The 21,848-nt window shown below is 40.3% G+C and overlaps 1 protein-coding gene across 18 annotated transcripts in view; it reads left to right on the forward strand.

The window, feature by feature from the left end:
• The window catches only part of tcf7 (transcription factor 7), a 78,624-nt gene extending 56,831 nt beyond the window's left edge, over positions 1-21,793 (forward strand). Inside the window, exons 5-13 of one of the 18 annotated variants that reach the window (XM_044223048.1) lie at positions 3,181-3,268; positions 7,249-7,383; positions 9,277-9,390; positions 10,258-10,420; positions 10,933-11,040; positions 11,950-11,997; positions 14,431-14,479; positions 15,758-15,830; positions 19,323-21,793. In XM_044223048.1, the coding sequence (XP_044078983.1) occupies positions 3,181-3,268; positions 7,249-7,383; positions 9,277-9,390; positions 10,258-10,420; positions 10,933-11,040; positions 11,950-11,997; positions 14,431-14,479; positions 15,758-15,830; positions 19,323-19,713 (1,169 nt within the window). In that variant the 3' untranslated portion in view covers positions 19,714-21,793. Of the gene's footprint in view, positions 1-3,180; positions 3,269-7,248; positions 7,384-9,276; positions 9,397-10,257; positions 10,421-10,932; positions 11,041-11,949; positions 11,998-14,430; positions 14,480-15,757; positions 15,831-19,298 lie in introns of all 18 variants that reach the window. The other 17 variants (XM_044223051.1, XM_044223058.1, XM_044223047.1 and 14 more) reach the window with 17 other exon arrangements.
• The last annotated feature ends 55 nt before the right edge of the window (positions 21,794-21,848 follow it).

Genomic DNA, 21,848 nt, shown 5'->3' on the forward strand with positions numbered 1-21,848 from the left:
GTAGGGGTGTGTTTCCTTGCCTCCTTTTCCCTAAAATTAACGACCAGCTCCTTGGTATTGCTTATGTTGAGCAGTAGGTTGTTTTGAATTCTCGTCGTTGTTTGTAATGGAGGAAGGCTGAGCAGATAGCCCTGGGGGCTCCGGTGTTGAGTGCTAGAGTGAAGGAGGTGTGACAGCCAATCTGAACTTTCTGGGATCTGTTTGTGAGGAAGTCCAATATCCATTTGCTGAGTGTAGTGAATTAACATTCATTGCTATTAATGCTGTTATTCGTCAGTATTCTCAATGTCTATTATAAACAGTTCAGTGAGGCAGTCTGTAGACAGAAAAATTTGTACTAGCCTAAGGGCACATTCAGACTGATGGTAGCCCTCTGGCAAAACAAAATGGCCGAAGCTGGTGTGTTGGAACAAGGTATCTGTGAAAGTCCAGTTTGAAGGCAGATGCAAAGATACTGCACTGCTGTTTATACTTTATCTCAGAGGCGGGATTACACCTCTTAAGTTATCATGGCAGCAAATCTTTTCTCTGTTTCAATGGTTGCAACTGTAAAAGTAGCACAGTGCTAAATGCTACAAGGCTACCTAGAGTTGTGTGTTTTTCCCCATTCTTTATTCCCATTTCAAATTTTAGTTTGAACAATATCCTCAACACTGGATAATATAACAATCATATATGTATGTTATGGCCAGCAGCTTTAATTATTTCTACTTCATTTCTGAGAGATCATGTTTTGTCCATCAGTTTAACATGGCGGATGGCTCAAACTACTACAATACCCCTGTGCCTCCACCACCGTTGCTATGGAGAAGAATCCAGTCAGAGGTGCGAATCAGAGCAGTAGAGAATTTAAAACTCTTCGTCATTGCACTTGAGAACAAAACACAGGGCTATAGGCTGAATTCTTCCAAAAGCTGAAGGTTGTGTTTTCACTTTCTTCAACAGAATAATCTTTAGCTTCCGCCTGCCATTAGTGGTGCACGTGAAAGAATTTTAAGCTTGACAATTGGATGTTTCTTGCCGAAATGCACCTTGGGAGTCATAGTTAACTTATACTTTTATGAAGGTTTTATGAACGCAGGCTTTTACCTTTGACTTTGTACCAGATCACAGTTGTTAATCTTTTGATGATTTAGCCAGGAGGGTTTCATGTCATTCACTCAACTGTGACTGACGTAATATTGTTTATATGGAAAATAAATGGTTCTTCTCATTTCACAACTCTATAGACACAAAATGCTGCACTTCTTTGATTGGCCGACGCAACGCGTTGCTTAATGATGTAGCACTGTGCTGCATAAACGTTGAGCCAGGATCAAAACTTTCTCACCCAAAGTCCCTTTGTTTTGTTGTTGTTCTTTGTATGTGTCTGTTTGCTTCAGCGCGCCGCTGCACCAATGCAGTGCTCCCATGGAAATAAATGAGGAGTCCATGTTTTGTCACACAGTGCTGTTTTCAGTCTGAACACAGCCTGAGGGTAAACCCTGTGTTTACAATAAGTGGAATTTATATTTTGAACCTTGTTTATGTTTCTGAGTTTGACACATGCTGCTGAGAAAACTCCTCCATGATGTAACACATGCAGAACTGTGATGGGAAGATGTTACAGCAGGGCTCAGAGGGCCAAAAGTCCCTTCTGCCCCTTTTAAGTACTCTCTTAGCTCTTTTTAAAGGCATTTATCACAAGGCTATAGAGTATTGTACTGTAAACAGAGCTTATTCAATACAACCCTCAGCTGGTTATGTTTGTCTGATGAACATGCTTGTGGTGACTTTGGCTTAGAACGTTTAGATTTTGACTGTTTAAATAGCAGTTAGCTCGTTAAGTCACATATAATATCTGATCGGCAAACCATTACTGTCTTGTTGTAAACAAATTTGATTCATGCACTAGCAATACTATTTTTAAATGTTAATTGTTTTTCTCAATTAGCCTTCTACATCATTGGGTATTTAATTAAAGAATTAAGCTTAAGCTTTAAGTCTTCTAAAGCTTGTGGTTTTTTGGAGGATTGAAGTCAAGTTTATTTGTTCACACCAGCCACTTTATTGAAATAGTCAATACGTGCAAAAAAGAATAGATAGATATACAGTATGTGACAAATGAGAAAATTGTTTTATTGACAGGACAGCATAGGATTTTTTTTTAATGTTTACATTTATTTATCATACGGTAGAGAAATAATCCAGGGGAGGCAGAGGAGAAGGCGAGAATGAATCCAGGAAAGACCATAAAAGTAAAATGGGGGGTGGATAAATTCTGGGAATGGAAATCAGGAAGGAAAGGAGAGGGAAGGAAAAGAGTTGAGGTTTTAATGAAGGCGAAATAAGTCCGTGAAGAAGGGAAAAGAGAGGTGAGAAGGAGGACACAAAACTAGGAGTAAGAGGGTCTGGGCAGTGGAAGGGCGGAGGGCTGTAAGAAAAGATGAGGGAGGAGAAGGGAGGAAGGGAGTGGTGGGGCAGACGGAGGGAGGGGAAGAAGGATCTGAGTGGTGAGACAGGTCGACTGACTGAGTCACATTCCTGTCATCCAGATTTATGGTGGCTCAGGGTCCTGAAACAGGCCTGGAGCCGCGGCCAAATTACAGTCATCTAGAGCATTCCTCTGCTGCAAACACAGGTTAGCAGCCGGGCCGCGCTAAGTGCTAGGTGCTGCCTGTTGACAAATGACTTCCTTTGAAGGGCACAAAGAGGGAGACAGAGAGAGACTGGATATTTACTGTGTGAGGGCAGAGAGTCGAGCTGTCTGTGTTTCTTTTGTTGGAAAACATTTTTTGCTAAAAGTGGAGATGAAGAATGGGAGATAGTTTGTTTGTGTGCATGTTTGGGTGTGTGTCTGCCCGTATCTGTGTGTGTTTTTAAAATGTGGGAACTTTTGCCACAGCCCGTAACTTGGGTAGAATAAACCAGTGAAACTAACTGGAGACGTCAGCTCCCAGTGAAGGGTCCTACACACACACACACACACACACACTCACACACACAGTATCATTTCACCCTAACACACTCACACTCTCAGACACACACTGTGACAGACTGTGTAAAGTGTGTGACCTGTGTTAAGGGCATCTTTGTGTTTAATACCAGGTTCCCAGACTACTAATAGCGCTAATAGCCCATCGGGCCAGGGCCAGGGGCTGCTGACCTCACCTAACGTGTGTGTGTGTGTGTGTCCTCCAGGCGTTCACAGGCACCAGTCCCAGGACCTCTCGGGGTACTACTCCCTCCCTCCAGGCGGCGTCGGACAGATCACTCCCTCCATGGGCTGGTGAGTCTCATACACACACACACACTTATCTGTACATGATGTGACTCAGTCCTTTGTGTACTTGTGATGACCTTGTTATAACTCACTAACATTAAAGGAATACACCAGCTCCGTCTGTTACATGATGAGAACTGACAGAGAGGTGAAACTATTAGTGGATTTAATTGATTCGTTGATTGGGAGAAAATTAATCGATGGCAAAAAAATGGCAAAAATTCACTGGCTCCTGCCTATAAATGTTATTTTTTTCCTGTTTTCTTGGCCTAAACTTAATTTCCTTGAATTTTGGACTGTTGGTCGGAACAAAACAAGCAAGTGCGATGGACATTTTTCACTATTTTCTGACATTTCATTGACCAAATGATTAGTGGATTAATCGAGAAAATAATCTGCAGATAAATCAAAAATAATAATTAGTTGCAGCCCTAAACTGACGCTACATACACACTTACGTTGAGGATAACTGAGTAATTGCAGTAGCTGTAATATGCAGCAGTTTTCTTTCTGAAACTCTTAAAACATTACACAAAATATTTTTTGTTCCAGCCCAACAAACATTCTTCTGCTGTTTAGTCCAAACTCTGGTGTTTTTCTGTAACAGAATTTGCACCATTAACCTGTATCTAACCCTCAAACATTAATTTTCCCGGGAAAAAAAGTCCTCTGCTAATCTTCACAACTCACTTTGACCTTCCCAAACACCCTTATCGTCATTATCACTATCTCACAGTATTACATATACACACATTCACATACACACTCTGACCCAGGTCAGTGTTACATACATCACTGTCTCACCTGGTGTCAGAGTAGCTAACCCAAGGCCCCCCGTTGGCATGGAAACCACCTCCTTTGATCCTCTGTGTTTGAGACTCTTACTTCAACCTGTGGCCTCTGGTCAAAACAAAAGGAATGTGTACAACTGCAATATTTTAATGAAATGTCAACCACAATAATGTTGAGTAAAAACTCTGTTACTAACTGTGTTACAGATACTAAAAGTATTTATCTATCTAGTCACAAGCATGTACTCTGAGTGCATGCTTTTACTGACTAAAATCAAATTATCAATAAAGAGACTTAATGTGGTTTAAAACTGGATGTTGTTGCCAAGAAATCATCTTATACAGTAAAGGAGAAAAAAGAGCAATGAGCACAAGTCATGCAATATCCTGGAAAACATTACCATCACATCTAAATATGTAACTTGCAGTGTTCCTTAAGATGTGGTGGATTCTGGGAAATGTTGGCAGGTTCAGGTAGATTCTGGCCTTAAATAAACTAACAAAGACCCCAAAATTAAATATCAAAATTAGCTTGTTTTTGGCTTTTATCCAATGCATTGTGTTTTGGTTTACAGTGGTACTACAGTGGCCTGTAGTGTAGAAAGCTCTGTAGTGTGGGACGACTGCAACAGCCACATCTGTTCTATATTCAGTCATTTCATATAGTGTTTCCATCAATTCTGAGTCGATTGTGAGCTTGCGATGTCACGCTGGTTGATTGTGAACTTATAATGTCAGACCTCCATTGATTTATGGATCAACACAAATCCATTTATTACAACCTACAGTATCTGTGCCTGGACAAAAACCCCTGCAGGGTTAAAGGCTTACATCAAATGTCATGGAGATTTGGAATGGAAGCTTAAAACTTCGTGTGTACATTTGCTTACGTGTGTTTATGTCTTTTTCATGTTTCTGTAGGACGAGCTGTCTGTCCCAAGACATTTCTCAAGTCTGTGATTTACAGACGTTTTATCTTTTTCAGACACTTCACTATGGATTTTCACAGATATTATGAACAGCTAATCTCCTTTAACCCAGATTATCTTCTTGTTTGGCCCCTTGTAGTGTGCTGCTTTGTTGAAGGAGGAAGGGGAGGGGAGAACACAGAGAATAAGTGGTTAAATGTCAAATTGTTGTTTTCTGTTGTTTTGACTATTAGCCTGGTCTGTCCTCCTGTCCCTCCATGACCACCTCCATATATCCCCCGGGCCCGTTGGCTGGTTGGTTAGTTGCCTCACACCGGGAGGGGGTCAGGAATTATTTGAGATGTGTTTTGTTGTTCGTAAGGATGCAGCTTTGCAGTGGCGGCTGCTGTGGTGGGAGCACGAGTCTCACAAACATGTTGCATTATGAAATAGTGTGTAACGAGAGATGAAGGGGATGTTATAAAGCCTCTTTAACTTTTATCAACCAAAGCAGAGTGAGACTGCACAGCCTCCTCCTGTCCCCTTAAGGAACGATGGCCTGTAAAGGTCGGATTATGCTCGGAAAGAATTAGTTCATATAACGTGTTGTGCGAGGTGAAGGACCGGACGTCATGGTGCACCGTGCGGAAATATTCTGTTTGCTTCTCCGTCCTCCATGATTGAGCAGCTGAAATTGCAGGAAGTTGAAAATTGGATGTCCAGTAATGGCCAGAAAGTAAGAACCTTAAGCTAAAATTCACATTTTATTGTCACTTTTGCACTTCAAGGCAATACAATTTTACATATTGGTCCTTTAACAAACCACCTGAAGAGCAGGAGAGCAGTCAGATGTCTTTTTGAGGCCTTTAGTGTCAGAACAAACAGTTACTGTTGGAAACAAAGCATGAAAGCTATTCCCCTTTACGGTCACTCACTGACATTTTCAAACTCAGTACCCTCAACTGAACCTATCAGTTTGCAGGTTTGTAATTACTTTGTCACTTGTAGTCAAAGTGTAACAAAGAAAATTCTCAAGCGCTGACCAGTACAATAGAGCAGGTGGCCTAGTTTTTCATTTAATTCCCAGCATACCTCTGTCCAGCCATGCCTTTCACATGGGAGGTATTTACTGAGTGTGGCATTAGCGACACTCGGGAGCTGCTGTTTGCAAGGATTCTGATGTGTGTGACCTGTATGATGGTGTATATGAGGGCTGATTTTTGAAATTTTTTTTTGGCTATGGACCAAAAATAAATCACATTGATTGATGGATTGATTAATGTATTTATGGATTCTGAGACCTGGTGTGCGGAGCTTCCTGCAGACCGGCCATTTAGTTTGAACTGCCTTTATCTGAACAACACTTGACCCGTGTTGTAGTGTGACCTCAGTTAAAACAGGATTACAGCATGAATGGCCCTCCAGGAGCTGAGCCCAGTGATCTCTGGATCTCTTCCCAGCTGAAGGCCTCTGCTGCTGGGCTTTACTGTATGTGTAGCGCCGCCTCCTGGGGCTAAAGATACTACAGTGGAGTTGAAGAGGATGAGATGATACGTGGAAGTGTGTGTGATGATGATGATGATTGTAAAGGTGGTTTAAATGCTAGATGTGGATTGGAGTGCGTGTTGAAACATAAGGATGAATCAGTTGAAGGAGGGATGGTTGTATTGTAAGAGTGGTTTTATACATATCAAAGGCTTTTGCTTACATCCCATCCCCACCCTCGACCTCCCATGGTGTGTGAGTGTGTGTGTTTCTGCTCCCAGTAAGCCAAGTATTGACACACAGCTGTCAACAGTGCTGATCCAGAGCCTCCACGGGGGATCACCGTGCATCACAGCACCACAAGAGCTCCTATAACAGATTCTTCAATAGATGTAAAGTGTCTAAAAAAGAAGTAGCATTAAACCATGAGATTTCACTTTATTGCAGAATGAGATTTTTGAAATGTACTGGTGCTGAAGTTTATTTTACATTTGTTTGCACATTACAAAATATAGCAATGTAAAAAGATATATACATGTATACAATAAAACACACCTACACCCATATAATAATGTATAGAGGAGAGGTGAGAAGCTGAAAAACAACAAATAATATTAATTATGAATAATGAGGGATAAAAATTAAATTACAGGACAAAAAATAAGTATTATATTAGAATTAGAACTATTAATTATAGTAGAAATAAACTGACCTTAAGGGCTAATAGGGACAAACTATCTTTACCTGTAAAGCTGAAAGGCACCAACTGTTGCCGTCTCTCCCCTTTGCTATGCTGTGGCAGGCAGAGCCAGCCAGTCTATCCTGCCCTGTCCCCCTGTGGATTCAGGCAGCCCTACTCCTCCAACCTCTCCAGCGCCTCCTCCTACTCCAGGTACCATAGCCGGCTGGTCGGACCAAGCCAGACGGAGCCAAGAAAGTAAAAGCAAAAACAACAAGCAAACGCTCTGCATCATCACCTCCTGTTTATAGCACATTCAAAATGCCTGAGCAGGAGTTTTCCATTCACCATGGCAAACCCATGTTCAGCTTCTGTGTCAGCTTTCATTGGGCAGCTGCTGTAAAAGTCCTATTGGAGCCAGTGTGCTGTAAACAGGAGTTCAGTGTTTCGCCAAAACAAGCCGAGTCGAGACAAACTGAGCCTAGCCAAACTAGTCGCTGCTGCAGAATACAAAAGGCTGACATGCGCACACACACACACACCGAAACGCAAACTCTTCTCCACCTTGAGTACCATCAGGACATTAACTGCTTTTTCCTTGCTATTGCTTACTTTGATCTCTTTTCTGTTTTTTGTTATTTGTGTGTGTTCCTGATCCACGACACTAATAAAACAAAATTTTAAAAAAGCAGCAAGCATTTTTGTTTTTCAAGGACACACAGGAACACTAAAAATTGACCCGGCTGTGCGTTTGAGAGAGCTACAATGTCTTCATATGGTTCCGGCAGGTGTTTTTGTTTTTTTGTGTATTTGCTTAAGCTCTAATTTGACACATTTGATTCTATTTAAGATCTCTGTACACACACAGAATGTTAAGTCGGTGCTTGCAACAGACTGATGCTTTCTCGCCGCAGCGCTTTGCCAGTTTGTCAGGTTGTCTGCTGGGTCTCATACACAAGGCCTCAGTCACACAGCAAGAAAAGGTCAGCCAATCTTTCTTACAGTTTGTTTCAGACCTGTGTCATGCCACATAGGTGGGTATGTCCACAGTGATGGTCCAATGAGGAAACCTCAGCTTAAAAGCCAGAATCGAGTCCAAAAAGAGAAAACCGCACACCAAAACTTAGTTGTAGAGCCATTTAATTTATTTTTCTTGTGATCATAAATAATATAATCTGAATCTTCGATATCACACCTTTAACATAGTGCTCAAAGGGGAAATGTATCCTCTGTATTTACTATTTCCGAGCAGTAAGCTTAACCTAACTTGCAAGTTTTTATTTATGCAGGTTGTTCATTTTGTATTTCTGTTGCTAGTACCTGAATTTGTCAAGTGCAGTAAACCCCACCTTAGGCTGCAGGTTAAAACAAACTATCTGAATATTTTCTGGTTATTATCTGACCCAGATGCTCACTCCGCTGCCACAAGCTGCCAGCAGCTGATGCTTATTGCTGTTTCAATGTCAGTCAGACCCTTTTATCTCCACAGGCTGTAAAGATGCTGAAACATACCTGTTTTTTTTTTTTAGTTATAAAACATCTATAAATTGATCTGAGAAACTTTTAATGAAAATTAAGATGTAAATGCACTGACTGAATTCAGACATCACACAAGACAACGTTTAAAATGTGAAGGAGTATTTTCTGGTCTCCCAACCTCTCACTCAGTAATGCTAGGACGCCCTCTAGTGGTGACAGATGCTTACAGCTTGAATGAAATACAAAGAACCAAATCACACATTTTAAGTGCCGTGCTCAACATTAACACCAGCCACCAGTTGTTGTTTTTGTTTTTGTTTTGTTTTTTACTTTTTAGCTTTTTAAAGAGCTTCTATGTCAGTCAATCAACCTATCTGTTCACACAGGCAGGAAGTCTAATTTCCAACCACTGTGGACACTTGAGAGAACTTTTTTTTTCTCAGGTTGACCCTAGTGAGAAAAACATTCACACATGTTCACTTTAAGCACTTAAACAATCAACCTAGAGGCTTTTCACGCTTTCAAGCTCATTGCTTGCCAAAAATCTCGCTCTTGCTTTGAGGCTCACCGTCCTCTCGGCCCTGTGACGCTCTTAACTGACTAAAGCTTTTTTTTCTTGTCTTCCTCCACCCTTCTCTCCTCCAACTTTGTTTTTTTCTTCACCTTCACCAGGTTCCCTCACTCTCTGATGCTGGGCCCATCAGGCATGCATCCTACAGGGATCCCCCACCCAGCCATAGTGCCCCCTTCAGGCAAACAAGATCATGAACAGTATGACAGGGGCATGTACGTGTAAGTATTGTCTGCACTTCATGCCACACTCGCTTTGTTTTTGGTTCTTTTTTCTTCACCGTTCCCCTTCTGTCTTTCACATCACCTTTTTCATCATATCCTCCTTTTAATTCTCCTCTAGCTTTTTAGTTTGTGTATTTTTTGTACAAATTCATACTATCACTGCACTTAGTGCATGTTTCCTTGCAGGGTTTGACTATAATTTGAGACTGGAACTTACTACTATTTTATGATAGTATTTAATATATTTAAATCTTTACCTGACTCACAGTTCATGTTACTATTTTCATGCAAATTAATTCTTGACTGAATATTTCAGTTTTGGGATACATAAGGACATTTAAAGGAATTAATATGTTGAAAAAAATTAGGAACTCTCATTATATCAGCTGTGGTGGACATGTGTATTTTAACTAACCCCAAGCATCCAGTTTTCCCCTTTTATTTCCCCTTAAAGTAAAAGTTTGACATGTTGGGAAATATGTATATTTGCTGTTTTGCCAAGATATGATGATATGCTTTATGCTAAGCTAAGCCAACCGTGTCCTGGCTGTATATTAAACGTACACACACGACAGTGCTATCAATCTTCTCAACTAACCTTTGGTAAGAAAATGAATATGTGTATTTCCTAAAATAAACTTCTTCTTTGAATTTGTGTTGTGTATGTCTGTTCTGTCTTATGTGTCATGTAACATACTCTATATGAGCAACAGACCAAGTCTAAATCCTTGTATACACAAATTGACAAACCAAAAGAGAAAAAAACTGGTTCTGATTCTCTCTCAATCTTCACTCAAATTCCTTCACCCATCCTTACCCCTCTCTCCTCCTTCTCCTCCTCTTCCTCTCCCCCCTTAGGAAGCCACATGTGGAGGCCAAGCGGGAGAAGGAGCCCAAGAAGCCGGTCATCAAGAAACCCCTGAATGCCTTCATGCTCTACATGAAGGAGATGAGGGCAAAGGTCATCGCAGAGTGCACATTAAAGGAGAGCGCCGCCATCAACCAGATTCTGGGTCGAAGGGTGAGGGATGCACACACATTTATACAACCAAAAACACACACAACTAAACGCAGACTAATCCTGTTTCTAGGTCAGTCTGTAATTTCACACATGAGGAACATGAGAGGACTGTGGTAACATGAACTCTGTTCCCCTCACATACTGGTGCTACTAAGATCATAACACTGACTGGTAGTACTGGGATCCTGAAGAGAGATAAGACAATGAAGTATGTTATACCATCCTTACAGTTCAGATGCAGATCATACTTTATCGTACACTTTGAGTGGCTCTTCTCACAGTTCTCACAGGTCCTAAGTCTAGATTTGCAACAAAGGGTGACCGTGCATTTGCTGGTAAAGTGTAAAATGTTGGTTTTGTTGGGAGTCACACCCACCTGTACAGTCAGTATACAGTCAAATACCTAATGTTTGATAATCAGATCAAAATACTAACAGTTTCTCTCTTGATTTATATGTGTGTGTGTGTGTGTGTGTGTGTGTGTGTGTGTGTGTGTGTGTGTGTGTTTCCAGTGGCATGCACTGACCCGAGAGGAGCAGGCCAAGTACTACGAGTTGGCCAGGAAAGAGAGACAACTCCACATGCAGCTCTACCCGACCTGGTCTGCCAGGGACAACTACGTAAGGACTTCTCTTCTTACTCCTCCTCTTTTCTCCTCTTCCTCTATACAGACTGAAAAAAACAACTTTTCTGAGCTGATCTGAAAAAAAAACATAACCAGGAGGATGTAAAAGTTTTAAGTCAAGGAGGTACTCTCACTTTGTTATGGAAAACTGTGGAAAAGTCAGGATTTTTATACCTGGGTTGTAGTGGGAACCATCTCCAGAGTGAATAAGTAATTTGGTTGCTATGGTTACAACACTGAGCTTGTAGCAACTATAAATATCAAGGGACATTGTATTATACTTAAAGAACATAATTTATACCATTTCACCACAGTTTACAGTAAACATTCTCTGGTGGTGAGCACAGCTCCAAAAATGCTTCTGATAATAGAGAGTGAAGAGAAAAATGGAAACAAAATGTCCCTCAAAGTATTAAAAAAACCACAATAAATTGCTAAACTACATTTGTGCTACAAGTGGTGTTTTTAAAATTCTTCTATCTTTGATTATTTTTTATTTGAATTTCAGAACCACAACCACTTTACTTCTTTTCTCTCTGGTTTGATTCCCTGTAAATAAAACCAAGATGAAAACACAGGACAGGATCAATTCAATAAACCAGAACTTGGTGAACTGGGTTTGATAATATGTGTTGTTCTCACCTCAGAGCTGAAGAAATTACTCAACTTACTTCCCTTACTGGCTACTGTCTCAACAACCTGCATGATTATTGTCTCTCAGACCTGTCAGTCAAAAGTCATAAAACATAACATTTATGGCATGAAATTATTAAATAGGTCTCCCAGAATACAAGAGGAAGTCAAACCTGTGTGGTGCATGTGTTTTAGTCTAATGTTTGGGGATGTGCTGTATCTGGGCTGCTGTGTGCCTCTGACTTGTCAGTTTGCTGTTGAACTCTTGCAGGAGGCGGGCCTTAGCGGGGTCGCAGGGGAAAAGAGTAAAGCTGATTGGGTAGGGACACGTCTTATGGTGGATTTATGCCTCTGTGGTGGGAAAAAATGAGTATGTGAAGAGCTGCATGAAAGGGGTTGTGGGTATTCTTGTGCAAAGTTTGCATGCACCTTCCAAAAATCTTAATGACTCACACACATCAGCCTCACAAACAACACGCAAGTAACAGCAGCTGCAAAAGCAGATCTGATTGGTTATTTATGAATACATTTCACCAAGTCTTGTACGTTGCCATGGTTATGACTACCAGACAGTTAAACTGTAAAACACTGAATCACACAGAGGTATAAATCAACCCGTTTTGCTCAACTAACAGAGAGCAGGGCCGCATGGCTGGCCTCGCTGCCTTAGTTATTTATTCAGTTGTTATTTTTTGGGGGGACATCCCTTTTAAAATACAGCACCTTCATTTTTGTTATTAGTATAGCAAGACAACAATGACACATGTTATGGTTATACAGGAACACAACCTTTTAACACTGCACTTAGTGGTGATTTTTATATTTAGTAGTCATGTTTTTCTAATTTTTATAGGCTTAAGAAAATCCTGTAATGTCTGAATATTTTCTACCAGAAAACAATGAGGAGTGAATTAAAGGCTTTGGTTGTAACTGAAGCTGCTTTTCAGTCATTTTAGATACCTGTCAGAGTGGTAACCTGTTTATGCTTTTCTCTGCTGTACTGTCTTGTTTCTCTTTATCTGACTGAGCTGAACTCTGTAGACGGGCAGGCATGACACACGCGAGTTATGGTGACACTTTGCTTTGGCTGTGGTTTATAACACATTTGTAACATCTGAACGAGTGCTTCGTGTGATAAACATACAATCTGATTCTGTTCTAATGTTATTCTTCATGTAGTTTTTATTGAGCAGATATTTCAAAATAGAAGTCCTAACCGTACCCATAGAGAGTTATTTCTAAGCCCACTGTTCAAAAACATCCTCATGATGTTCTGAAAATGTTATAAACCAGAGCTCTAGTAAACTGTGATCATAGGTGTAGGAGCTATTGCTGTATGCATGGAGCTTTGAGCATTTTCTAAGCAGCTCAGCAAGGCATAACACAGTGGATGCTGCTTGATTAGTGCGTATGGACAAATGTCATGACTAAGTACTACTGTATATGTAAACATAATCCACACATGGTGGCTTACTGACAAATATCAGTATTCAATTATAGGGGCATTGGACTTTATACTGTATGTCACAAAGTCAAACCTTTTTCCAATGATCTTTAATAGGAATGCATTACACTTTGACTCTTAAAATGAATCCTGCAGTAGTTCTGCATTTCATCACAACTCCATGAGTGTAAAGAAACCAAAAACATAAATGATTTACCCAAAATATTCCTCTTAGGCACGGGCAACAGAGTCTGATAGGCTCATATGTATAGAAAAGAACAACTTGTGTAATGACAACATGTATACAAACATTCAGAGCGTCATGGCTGTGCTTAAAATATTGTCTCTTGCATTTCAAGAAACCCCCTCACTCCTCATCCACCTCCACACTCTCTGTCTGAGTTATTAAAAACAGTCACTGGACCTACTAGCAAAACAGGAAGCGAAGTTCCATATATCGCCCCCGCAGGTGTGGAGGGTTTCTCCTCCGAGCCCTAAAAAAACCTGCGTGTAGTATATGGACACAAACACACATGTACGCCCACAGACACAAAGCTTCAGAAATGTGCAGTTGCAAGAGGAGTTGTTGTTGTAACCACATAGACAATGCTGACAGCGAGCCGAGGAGGGCAGACATCGAAGCGTAGGCGGTAGATCTCTGTGCCCACATCCTTCATCTCACCCAAATATGAGTTCTCACTTCACCATCACCGGATCAGTATTAACAACTCTGATGTTTACCTCAACAGTCACACATTAGTCAGATAATGACATATATGACTACTAATATGAAAGCCAGATTTTTGGAGACAAATTTTTAAAAGCCTTTTTAAACAGATTTTTGGAGTGTCTCTGTCCTTTTCATCAGTTACATCAGGTTTTGCATGAATTGAGTGCACAATGACATTAGTAATGGAACATATTTTCTTGTTTGTTTTTCTTTATCTTTCTTGCTTTTTTCTTGCTTTTGTAGAGCATTAAAGATGGTTGCCTGACCTGGATGCTGGTTGCTGCTTTCAACTTTGCTTTTTTTTTAATTTAAAATGGATTTACATATCACATAAGAAACCTTAATTTTGCATATGGTGCAGATTTCTATTAATAAAAGAATACAGTGGAGGACTACGTTTCATCATGAACACTCACTGTAAATGTCAGTCTCAGAGGGGGATTGCACTCGAGGGTAGTAAACAAACATATTAAACTAACCAGGAAAGCAAAGAGGAATCCAGAAATTCTTTATGGAATCCATACCAGACAATAAATAATTAACTGAGGGGATTTTGTTGTTTTTTTTTTCTCCCACAGGGCAAGAAGAAGAGGAGAAAAAGGGAGAAGTTGCAGGACTCCAATACAGGTAAAAATCTGATTCTGATCTAAATGTCTTGCCTTTGTCTTGTCAGACAGATATCATGATACCATGTATGGCCAGTGTCAACGCTACAGTATTTGAGAGAATTCAGTTGAGCTTGAACTTGCGTTGGCGCTCTGTAGCACATCTTGGTGTCTTTGAGGCAGGATGTGTCTCTAACGTCAAACCACCCACCCACTCTGCTTTCCATGTAACCTGAATTATAAACATTGTGTACAAAACTTTATGTCCTGATCTTAGCTGTTCAAGCTTAAAATGTCAGACATCATGGCATTTTCCCTTTTCCTTCACCATATTAAGGTAGTCATGTCTTGTCTTCACCAATTAAAACACACACATAGAAGTCCTCCACGTGTTCCTAGTAGATCACTAACTCTACGTGAGTGCTCCTGCTAACACTATATTAGTAACTAGCATTAGCAGGTAGCATCAAAAGTAATAACTTGTAGCAGTTCCAAAGCTAAATGATACAAATCTTAAATGTCCTGCAGGCAACTCTGGTATTTCATGTAGGAGATTGGTAGAAAAATATGGATGATAATAGATGTTAGTAGTCAGCTGGTAGCCAAGCAACTGATGAATGCGCAACTGATGGTGAAGCATGAATGATGCCAATAATCTAATGCAAGTGTGAATTTAGTGCCTTTCGTGACCTAAAGCTAAAAATGTCTGACTGTGCAGCTGACGAAAAAGCTAGAAATGAAATCTGATTTTCAACTAAAAATGTGATGAGGATTTCAATATTTTACTACAGGCCCAACTTCAGCCTCAAACAGAGACGTAGTAAAGTTTATTTCTGGATGTCAAGAGTCTTGACCTCCTGAGATAAATCAGTTTAGAAAGTGAAAACCTTTTAAAATCCTATACTAACAGAGTGTCACAGCACGGCTGCCCTCTCTGAGTCTCTCTGTATCTCTCTGTACATCTTAACAGCCTGTTTCCAGGATGTATGATTTGAACTAAGTTGTGTGTGTGAGTGTGTTGGGTGGTTATTCTGGTGGTTGTTGATGTTTTGCTGTGCTGTAACGGGCTACTAACAGTTTGACTTGATGGCTTTCTCTGAACGGACAGCCCTGTTGGTGCTTTTTCCTGCCCTGACAAGCTCCTGTGTCCCCTCCTTCCTTTGTTTATTTCTCTCCTCTTCATCTGTCTTTATCTCTCCTCTCTCTGTCCTCGCCCTCTAACCTTTTTCCTCTTCTTCTGTTCCTCTCTATTTTTGCCTTTCCTCTTTCTTGTTTTGTGCATGCTGTGCATTGTGCTCAGACCCGGGCTCTCCTAAGAAATGCCGGGCTCGCTTTGGCCTCAACCAACAAACGGACTGGTGCGGTCCTTGCAGGTGTGTACCAAACATCCACCCCCCACCCACTCCATAGCACTGCACTGCTCTCGCCCAACAAACTCCTCATTTCTCCTCCCATTTAACCATCAGTGGATCATTTCCCTCTGATGGGGTCTTGAGGTAGTAATAATCTCCTCGATTTGATGAAGATCACAAGGCATTATCATTTTAGTTTCCTCCTCCTCATACCCTTCTGCCTTTTCATTACTTACAGTCTTACTTTACTACTGAATGAAGTTACCAAGCTCCACCCACTGACAGTTAACTCAACCAATGAGATTGTCTGCCTCAAGACGAGTCCCGCCTCCAATGAATGTTTGAAAATCAAGCCTTAGCTCTGCATGCCGTCTGTCACTAACTTTCTGCTCTGCAAATTGAAGCATTATAGCCATAAATATGTAGTTATATAGAAATAAAAGAAATGCAACACAGACAGATTTCCACTGTAAAAAGTATCAAAACATCAAAAGAAAGCTACTCCTGCAGCAAAATCTACTTCTCCGCTGATTTTAAATGGAATATCACATAAATCTGTAACATCAGGCTCCACATTATAAAGGTTTACTTTCAGGATTACTGTTTCAGGATCAGTTATCTTGTCAGGTCCAAAAAACTTTTCCTTTGACTTTAGAGGAGGCATCACAGGTGAAGAAAAACACTTGACTCTGATTCATTTATTTATTGCCAAAAACTAATTTTCTCCTGTTTCATTATTTTTTTCCTGTGATGTCTCGCTTTAAACATCAAAGGTGGTTTGGGTTCTGCACTGCTGTTATAATGCATTGTATCATACAGGCCCTGTAAAGTTAATGTTAAAGGGGAATACCACTCAATAAAAAAGCACTCGGAGAGTGTTTGCAGAGGGGTTAGCTGCTACTCAAAACAGAAACATACCTGTCATTCAAGATGTCATTCAAATATTTCTCTGCTTCCTCACTAATCTTTTTTAGCCTTTTTATTACAGAATTATAATCAATACTGCACAAAGATTAGGCCTTCTATTTTGTTCCTGGCAACTCCTCACGTTCTGACAGATTATGAATTCACATGAGTTTGTGCCGTAAAATGCCCAAAAGTCAGACATTCCTACAAGGAAAGACATTCAACTTGTTATTGCAACTTGTAAATTTCAACTCTTAAGTTTATAATAGCTAAAGTTTTATTCTAATTCAGTAGCAAAGGTTGCCATATTGAATTCATTAGATTGTGCTAGCAACCATGTTTCTGTCATGCTTGTATTTATGACCTAAAGCTGGGAATTTCCCAGTTTATACAAGAAACTTGGTTTACAGAGTTAAATATTAATTTAGTGATCAAGTACCCTGACAACACAGGGTGTTATTTATGTATCTGCCAAAGCTGTACATCAAAACTTACCTAAGGCGTATCTACTACAACAGCTACAAGATTAATGCAAGTGTTTTTTCCTGACCTTTTCTCAAAATTCTCAAAATCTCAGTTCTCCTTCTCTGTAATAAAGCAGGAATATGGTAATAGTGCAATATAAATCGTGAAAGACAGGCCTGTCAGCACCTCAGACTGGTCTGTTCTAGTCGCAGCAGGATTTACAGTAGACGACAGCCGACCGCTTCACTGCAGGAGTCAGGAATCTGTGTGGTTCTGCAGAAAAAGCTTCTACCACCACAGCACTGTAGCAACCCTGTCGTCTTCCCCACCATCACGTCATGGAAACCTAAGTGTGTATGTGTGTGTGTGTGTGTGTTTCGGTTTGAGAGAACAAAGGGGGATGAATGTGGTTAGAGCAAATCCTTATCACCACAGCTCAACACACACGCTCCCTGCAGCTTTGCATTTTGACGGCATTCTCATGCCCATCTGCTTTCAACTTTCTCCATTCATGCGATGTGGTAACAGGCGCCTTTTGATGGTGAACTCTGACATTTAGAAATCACTTTCTATTGCACTCTACCTCCCTCTCTCCCTCTCTCTCTCTAAATATGGCCTAGCGCCTTTCCTTGCGGTTAAACCTGGTGACTCATATCATATTCTGGTAATGATCATGGGATCCTGTTAACTGCTTTGATGCTGCACTCAGTGGTACACAAGTCTGCTTTTAAGTATAACACCTCACAAAGCCCAGTACATCACTGCTGTTTGCATTATGTTTGGTGCAGACCAATTACTCTATAATGCAATTTCTATGCAATAAATACTACTTTTGTGATGCTTGTTATGTTAAGGACGCTGTGTCAACTCCACAAGGCCGTTTGTGTTTAATTTTCTTATTTTAAGAGGAGTTTTAATTATAAATTTGAGTGGTATTCCCTACTCTCAAATAATGAATTATTTATCTATATACAGTGATATTTTCATTAACCAACACAAATAGAAATTCCTTTCTATTAGTGGAATAATTCAAAATTTTGGGAAATGCGCTTATTCGTTTTCTTGCTGAAAGTTAGATGAAAGGATCATTATCATTCTTACTCTCTGTGTTAACTATGGAGCTAAAACCTGGAGGCGATTATCTTAGCTTAGCATGAAAACTGGAAACAGGGGGAAACAGCTAGACTGACTCTATCTGAAGGTCAAAAATACACATGCTAACACCTTTCAAGCTCAGTAATTAACATATCTCATCTGTTTGGAAGTAGTGGAATGTAAAAACCACAACTTGTGGTTTTAGAGAGAGTTTGTAATGTAACTATTTATTAACCGTTTATCCATCCGTCCAGCACTTCTGTGCAGCAATCTCCGCTTGTTGCCTGGCAACCTCAAGATCACAGTAAAACTCCAGGAAGTCACAGTGTTGTATGTAACTTTTTCCGGCACTTTACTCCCCCTAAAGCCAAAAATTGTTGCTTTGACAGTTCTGTTTGTGTACATTTCAAACTAACGAGATACAAAATGTTAACCAGTGAGTTTTAGAAGTGTTGATAGGTGTAATTTTGAACTTTGGACAGAGCCAAGTTAGCTGTTTCTCCCTGCTTCCAGTCTTTATGCTAAGCTAAGCTAAGCGCCTCCTGACTCTAGTTCCATGACACGGATCTAGCACAGACATGAGAATGATATTTTTTTTTTTTTTTATCTAATTCTCTACAAAAACACAAGTAAACGTATTTCCCAAAATGTTGAATTATTCCTTTAAAGCAATCTTTAACATTTTTCCTTAGATTGACACCAATATTAAAAAAAATTTGTTACTTATTCCTTAAAGATAGATAGTGATTTAGAAGTCCAATAATTTGACAGCAATATTTTCAAAAAGTAGGTTATTTTATATATATCTAGAAAATAATTAGTTAGAATTTCAGAAATGTATTTTCCAAAATGGATTTGTGGTGTTTTGGACATTAACTCTTCATATACAGATGTTCATAGACTGACACTAATACATTTCTGTTGTTTGTTATGACCATGTGTCTCCCTGTTCATTGACATCGGTGTGAATGATGCATCTTCACTGAAGCCTGCTGACGTTTACCATCCACACTTTATTCACAGATAACTCTCTCTGACTGTCCCTAGGAGGAAAAAGAAGTGCATTCGCTACCTTCAAGGAGGAGGCTGCCCCAGCCCAACTTCTTCAGATCTAAGTGCTATAGACTCTCCCCCCTCCCCTTCCCTTGCCCGCCACCGTCTGTACCAGCACCAGCACCCCCCCTCCCCGGGCTGCTCCCCACCGCCCACCTCCCCATCAACACGCCTCCCCTTGTCTCCGCCAACACACGCACGCTCACACACACGCTTACCCCTGCAGCAGTCTGCCGACAAGCGCAGCGACCTCCGTCAGCCCGCAACCAAACACATCCACACACACCTGGAACTGTCCGGTAAGCAGACACACAGCTCGACGACGGCGCTGTCGGCCGCCAAGGCTGCAGGACTTTCTCTCAAAGTGCTAACAGAGACTCAGTGATCGCTCCGGTCCGCTCACCTCCCTGACCCCGTTCATCTCAGCTTCCTCCAGAGCCATGAAGATCATCTTCCTCACATTTATCTATACCATGTGGTCCATTCTGTTTGATGAAAAAGTAATAGGAGTGACTGAGGGTGGCAAGGTGATGAAGGGGGACGCATCCTTCAGTCCCTGGTGACAGCCAGCATCCGCCCTGCTAGATTACAGCAGAGTAAGCTACTAGCGGTGTCTCAGTTCAGAGGCTGGATACTCTAAAGTCTGCGTTTATAGACCAAATACGTCATTATTGAGGCCTATTCCTTGTCAAAATCTCTTTCAAATGGTCAATTCTTTAATCAAGCATTCAGGTAATCCAAGTCAACCTGGATTACATAACCACGTCATATTTGGCAGATATGTGGTTCAGGTGGTCACCAATCACTGGTAAATTGTTACCAGTCTAGACATGTTAATAAGGTTAGTATTTACCATTAATCTAGTCATACTGTAAATTTGGTGATAATTAAACTTGTCCCAGTTTGGTATTTTGTTATTGTATGAGAACAACTTCCTGGTCATGAATAATAGAAATTATTGTTTTACAAGTTGACAAGGAACACTTGAATGTAGCAGAGTCTGTGCCTGTGAGGCTGAACTGTATCATTAGAAAGAGATGTTTTTGTCTGGTGGTTCCCCCAAGGATCCACTTTGAGTCACATCCAGGATCCAGCCCCTGAATCGGTGATTGAACCCCCACCAGTCACCAAGAGTTCCAGTGTTACAGAGGCAGACCTGTGCTGGAGGCAGAGTTAGTGCTTTGACCTCCATGACAATCACCACCATTGTATTGTAAATGAGCTCTTTGTTAAATGAACCACATCAACACAGACCTAAAAATGAGGCACAGAAATGTTCTAAGAGCTGATCTGGCATCAAGTCAGAGCGTTGTTGCAGAAGACTCTTATTCAGAGGTCACAGTGTTGTTACATATACACTATCCTCCAGATTTAAGGGTTTACATATCACCATCACAGCTATCACTCTTACACATTATCCACCATCCGCCACTATCAGTCAGACCAAACCAGAGGGGAGCAAAGACCAACAACCAGCCATCCTGACCAGCAGAACCTCAGCTCTAAAGAGGGACAGATTTACTTTTTCTTAGCTGCCATTTTGTAAACAGTTCGATTTGCATTTCATTCCATTTCCAAACATTTTTATAAACTACCTGTGCAGCACCTTTGGACAAAGAAAACATTTTCAGCAGGTAAAAGTTTCATAATTATACATGACTGATTATCCCCAACTTCAAGTTACATTGTTTCTTTTAGGCACTTTCAGGCTGTCAGTCTCTCGCTATATCAACCGTTACATTTTTGTTCTGTTTTCTCCTAATTTGTGGTATTTCTGTATGAATCTTATGTGATTTTTAAGGACATGTTTTGCTGGTGGGGAAACCCTCAGAGAAAGATGAGGGGTTTTTTTAAGTCTCTTGGCTGTTTTCCTTTTGACTGAACTTTTTCAGCTCTGTAAACTTATCTGAGACCAAATGGGTACTATTATATTGCATTGTGTTGTAAAGTTTTATAAATGTTGGAATTCCCTATTATAATTAAATTTTTCTATGTTTTTATGTAAAAAAAAAAAGAGAAATAACAAAAAAAGATTTTGTTTCTACCATTTCTTAAAGCAATACGTTTTGTGTTTGTCCTCTTGTGCAGAATTTTACTTTTTATTTGGTTAAGTGTTACTGCAGCTGCATTCAGATGATATCTTGTGTTCTCAATCTGTGCATGTTCCAACTTAAATGTAACAAAAATAAGATTTTGACTAAAGGCTTTAATGTACTGTTCTGCTTGCAGCTTCAAACTCAGCTTCCACCGCTGTGGACTAAGTGCAGGCTGAACTTCTGTACAGCAAAACTGTTTTCCTCCAGCAGAGTGAGCTCTTGTGCTAGAAATAGCTTCTTTTAATTTTGAAGATGTTCACGTCAATAGTGGCAACACCTTGAAGATGTCTTTTGTATTTTTTAACGCCTCAAAACGCCTGATGTATTACTTGTTTTTGTTTGATGTATTAAAGTGTTTTGAATATCTTGTCCATGTCTACTGTAATTAAGATACAATGACATTTCAGGAATGATGATTTCAGTG

This window comes from Siniperca chuatsi, linkage group LG14, assembly GCF_020085105.1.
Source record: "Siniperca chuatsi isolate FFG_IHB_CAS linkage group LG14, ASM2008510v1, whole genome shotgun sequence".
Lineage (NCBI taxonomy): Eukaryota > Metazoa > Chordata > Actinopteri > Centrarchiformes > Sinipercidae > Siniperca > Siniperca chuatsi.